Source organism: Penaeus chinensis, chromosome 2 (assembly GCF_019202785.1).
Source record: "Penaeus chinensis breed Huanghai No. 1 chromosome 2, ASM1920278v2, whole genome shotgun sequence".
In the NCBI taxonomy this organism is placed as follows: domain Eukaryota; kingdom Metazoa; phylum Arthropoda; class Malacostraca; order Decapoda; family Penaeidae; genus Penaeus; species Penaeus chinensis.
In genome coordinates this window covers 18,798,697-18,803,696 of record NC_061820.1, presented here as the reverse complement: position 1 = coordinate 18,803,696, position 5,000 = coordinate 18,798,697, and the positions used below count along the sequence as shown (strand labels likewise).

Genomic DNA, 5,000 nt, shown 5'->3' with positions numbered 1-5,000 from the left:
TATACAGGTTTGTTATTAATCGAAAAATCCTTGTTGGAATCCATCTTAGTCTCAGAATTTCCCAGAGTGATTTGCAATGTATCAAACACCATGAGGTCGATAGAAGCTGCAAGCAACCTACGCCCAAACTCATGACGGCACTCTACAGTGACTTCAAGCGCCTGGATACAGTCAATTGTGGACTTACCAGGAGTTAATCCAGATTGCTCCGATCTCTGGTGCCTTAGCAGGTGGTTTCTGATACGTCTCAGAAGGATGTAAGCAAGAACCTTACCTGGTATACTGAGCAGTGTAATACCTCGGTGATCCCCTTTTCCCTTCAAGAGAGGGATGACCACAACTTCAATAGATCAGAGGGCATGGTACCAGTATGCCAGATGTCAAACAGGACAGCATGAAAGCCCCTTGCCATAGGTTCTCTATGCAGATATCCGCTGCTTTGCCACTTTTTAGCTTGGAGATCGTCCTCCTAACTACCCGGTAATTGTTAATTGTTAGTGGGTCGGCTTCATACAACTGCTCAAAATACCCCAACACGATCTGAGATGATGTGTGTGTGTGTGTGTGTGTTTATAATTATAAGTATTATTATTAGTGTGCATAAATAAGTATAGTTATTTACATCTTTGCCATATGCATATAATTTTATTCTGATTTTATTTCATAGCGGTTGCTGTGGCCTCTGGAAGTTACATATACATATATAAAAACCTAAGGCCGTACTTCAAGTTTACACTGCCCACACTTGAAGTTAATCCTACTGAGTTTGATGCTTGGAATCAGGTATGTTTTTTACAGTCAAATTTTAATGATTTCAAGAATCCGTGTGCTCTATGATTGTATGTGTGTTTGTGTGCGTGTGTTCCTTTGTGAGAGAGAGAGAGAGAGAGAGAGAGAGAGAGAGAGAGAGAGAGAGAGAGAGAGAGAGAGAGAGAGAGAGAGAGAGTTGGGGGGTCGGCGCATGGTCACTTATCCCCAGAATAATATTTTGGTATTTAATTTTTCAACTTGGGTAAATAGTATTTCAAGGTCACTAGGCCCCGCCGTAATTTTTACTCAATCTACAGTAATATCTAACCATTTGATTCCTTGTTTGTTCCCTCTTATTCATGAAGGACCTAAAAGATGATCATTAACATCAAAATAATTATTCCTTAATAGGAATAACTAAAAAGGAGGCACAGATTAGTATCATTCTTAATCTTTATGGCACACGAAATCTGAATATCACACACGCGGGATAGCATCTGTGGAAAAAGAAAATTGCTTAACAAGTGTCTCATCACAATGGTCATTTAAAATAAAATGTGAGTCGTTTTATTTCAAGTTTTCACTGCCCACACGTAGCCCACTCATATAGCATTCACGTGACGTTCAAAGTGTCTGGTTTGAATTACATATATTTAAAAAATCATATATTTACCTTCATTGTGGACCAGGGTGTGTGCAGTCTTCCTAATGCTTTTGCGGATGCCGAGCTGACAGCAGGCTCTTTTCCTATTTTGCTTGCTGTTATGTCATTTGTGTAAGCAGCCACAGTAGTAAGCATTTCATCATCCACAAAGGTGTTGGAATGTTTGTCTTGAATCTCATATGCCTTTCTTTTCACACAGGAGCCCTTTTTAAACCTGTGTGCAATTATTGGCTTTCTTTGCCTTCAGTGTACTCCAGGTTATATAAAAAATAATTGTCAATGAAGTTAGGGAGGGAATGCCCCTAAGGTGATGCCAACTCAATTTTTACACCATCTTCATCCTGTGTAGTGTTAGAATATTCCTGGAGGATTACTACACTTTTTCTCATATATTGCTTTCCCTTTGATATTCACCCATGAAGTCCTCCAGATCTGAACAATCCTACCCTGCATTCCCTTGGGCACTTTGTAGCACTACAAAGCGCTCAATTTCAACTGAATTGCCTTTAGCACGATACTGTATTTTTTGTGTGGCGCACACACTACGATCCTGAGAGGTGGTGCACGTACAGACGATCTGTACCTTGTTTACAAACAGCCACTGTAGATTGCCAAGGAATATTTTTCGGTATGGATGCAGCCATATGGACTTTTAAGAGCAATTGAAACCCAATGGGTACTTCTTGACTGGCATTTGAGTACATTTTCAGCTAAGCAAAGGATGTTAAATGTGAAGAAACATAATTCCTGATTTGTAAGCCTAGCGGCTGGACTATTAATGGAAAATATGATATATAAAAATACAAAGATGACTGTTATAAATACTAGCATAAATAAGAGCCATAGTAAATGTTGGTTAACACCAAATTTAAAACCTATAAAGAGCGTGTGGGTCAGTGTTTATACTTGAGCGTCACAGTAGCGCTACAGACCGTTCCATTTTAGCATATTGTTTGTAGCACAAAAAGTATTCCATATTTTTCAACGGAACACAAGGCTGTTGTAAATGATAACAAGGCTGTGGGTAACCTATACCACAATAATTGTATCACTGTACTATGTCGAAAGATACAGGTTGGAGCACTGGTACCAGGAGCCAGACGTCCTCAATTTCTGGGACCTAGCGAAGCCCTAGTGAAGAAGCCTATTCTTATTGCTGAAATCAGCCACCATGCCATAGGAACCGACTGAATGTTACCCAGAATAATGGGAATATTTCATTGAGGATAGCTGCAAGGGCCATCTTCTGCCTGTGGGGTTTCCTTAGACTTTGCCTCACAGGCCTCACAGTGGGATGGTATCCATCAGGATGCAAATGGAACAGATGGTCCAAGTACGATCTACAGTCCCCCTCACTTGCAGAGAGGGAGCCCTACCACCTTTTATTTCGTTCACTGCTGGTGGATTTCTCTTGGGGAGCTGGACTGCAAAAACCCTCCATGAACCCCAGGGAGTTGGTAGAAAGTCACTGCATGTCTTCATGCTGGTGAGTCATGGTGATTCCGTACCTCTAAGGCCTCCAAGATCCTCGACAGTTTTGCCTTTACACAAAGCTGCTACCTTTTTTGTACCAGACTAGCTATCGGTGGCAGCTATAGACAAAACGACATCCAAAGCAGGCACGAAACATTATGTAGGCTACCACACCATAACCACATTACCCTGAGCATCAGTCACCTTCCCAAGACAATGAGGATAAGATGATATTAATGAATTTATTCACTTAGTGTGATAGCTGGGTGAACATAAAGCTTGGTTGTGATTGGTGAATGCGAGCTAGTCAAAGTTGCATATGGAGTGGGAGTCATTTCGGTTACCAGACAGAAATCACTGGAACATCGGCTGGTGCATACCATAGGACAGAGGATTGTTGTTCAGGGTAGATGAAGAATCATAAACTGAGTGTCCTGCCACATCGGCAGAGGGAATGAGCTTCTTGACGGACTAGCTGACTTTGACAGGTATGCCCCCGAATCCCATGATCTTTCACCCAAGCCAAAAAATCTTGAGGCACAGGTCTAACGCCACAGAACTTGCCACTCTCCTGCTGCTACACAGTGGTAACGAGAACCTCCCCTCGACCAGATTACCTCGAAATTACATTTAATACACACTTTGTTAAATTGAATTCGTCTCTATAACTTCGGTATCTGTATTTTCATTGTAATGCACTCAATCTCATGATTATCGTGCATTAATGTGAACATCTATATGCTAATGTTATCGATAAAAGTTTAAACTAACAAAACATAATGAACATATTTACAGACAACTGGACGCGCATATCTTTATTTCTTTCTACTTCTATTATTACTACTAGTAGCAGTTATTCTTGTGTTATTCTTACTTGTCTCTTTGGATTTTAGTGCAGCTTTTTACACTGTTAACCACAAGGGTTTGATTTTTAAGTTGCAGTCTGTTGGTGTTGGTGGTAAAATTTTAAGTATTTTAATTGAATTTTTGACTAATAGACAACAGGATGTTCATATTGATGGTAGTTTTGGCCCTTTGCTCTTCATTTTGTATACAAGCGATATGTAGTCCGGCATTACTAACTAAATGGTGGCATATGCTGATGATATTTTTCTTTATGTTGATATTTCTTCTCCGGCAAAAAGAAAATGGTAGCTGACAGTCTCACTGTAGACCTGATGATAATTCAACCGTGCTGTTCTCAGTGGGACATGGAATTAAATCCTACCAAGGCCAAGGAAATGATTGTGAGTCGGTCTAGAACGCAGTTACCTCAGTATCCAAGTCTGCTGATAAATGGAGTCTGAATCACTTCAGTGGATAATCTAAAGCGCTCAAGTGTAACGTTTGAATCAAAGCTTACATTTGAATTGCAGATTAGGAATATGGTTAGGGCAATTAAAGTTAAGTAAAGTGAAGTTAGGCTTCATTCACAAGTACAAGAACATTTATGAAGATGACAACATTACCCGTAATTCTTCTTTTCTTTTATTCTGCCTCTTTTTGACTATTATTATCCTGTGTGGTTATCTGCTGTAGAGTCACATTTCTTTTAATTCCATTAAATTTCTCCTGTCTGACTTAGATTTAGACATTGGGCATTGTAGGGATATTGGGGCTCTTTCAGTCTCATACAAGATTGTAACCGATAATTCACATCCATTCTATATATTTTTACCTGATTTTTTTTTTTTTTTTTTACTGTTATTTGTAGGATTTGGCCTTCAGAGATTGTAACTTTTCTGACTCTTGATAAATTTAAAAGATCAGCTAATATGTACTTATTACGTAAATAGGTGATCATTTTCTATCTTTTCTTTTTCTTTTTTAGCTAACTCGATTGGTGGTATAATTTTTGAATTTGTCAGTGTAGCTCTTCATATGGCTTATCATAATAATATTAATAATAATATCCGTGTCGTTATTTGTGTGTGTGTGTGTGTTTATGGGTGCGGAGCCTAGGTACATCTTTTCAATTTGGATAAACAAAACGAAATATGAGATAGTATAACATTTTAAGAATAACGCCATCTGGATATTGTATCTTCAAAAATACAGTAACCAAGGGAAACCGAAGAGATATGAAAATAATAAACTTATGGGCGGCATAAGT

At 39.0% G+C, this 5,000-nt stretch overlaps 1 protein-coding gene across 1 annotated transcript in view; it reads left to right on the top strand.

Annotated features, from left to right (window-relative positions):
- The window catches only part of LOC125032905 (Bardet-Biedl syndrome 1 protein-like), an 85,192-nt gene that overhangs the window by 57,384 nt on the left and 22,808 nt on the right, over window positions 1-5,000 (top strand). The window contains exon 4 of the mRNA XM_047624297.1: window positions 668-783. Within this exon, the coding sequence (XP_047480253.1) occupies window positions 668-783 (116 nt within the window). The remainder of the gene's footprint in view (window positions 1-667; window positions 784-5,000) is intronic.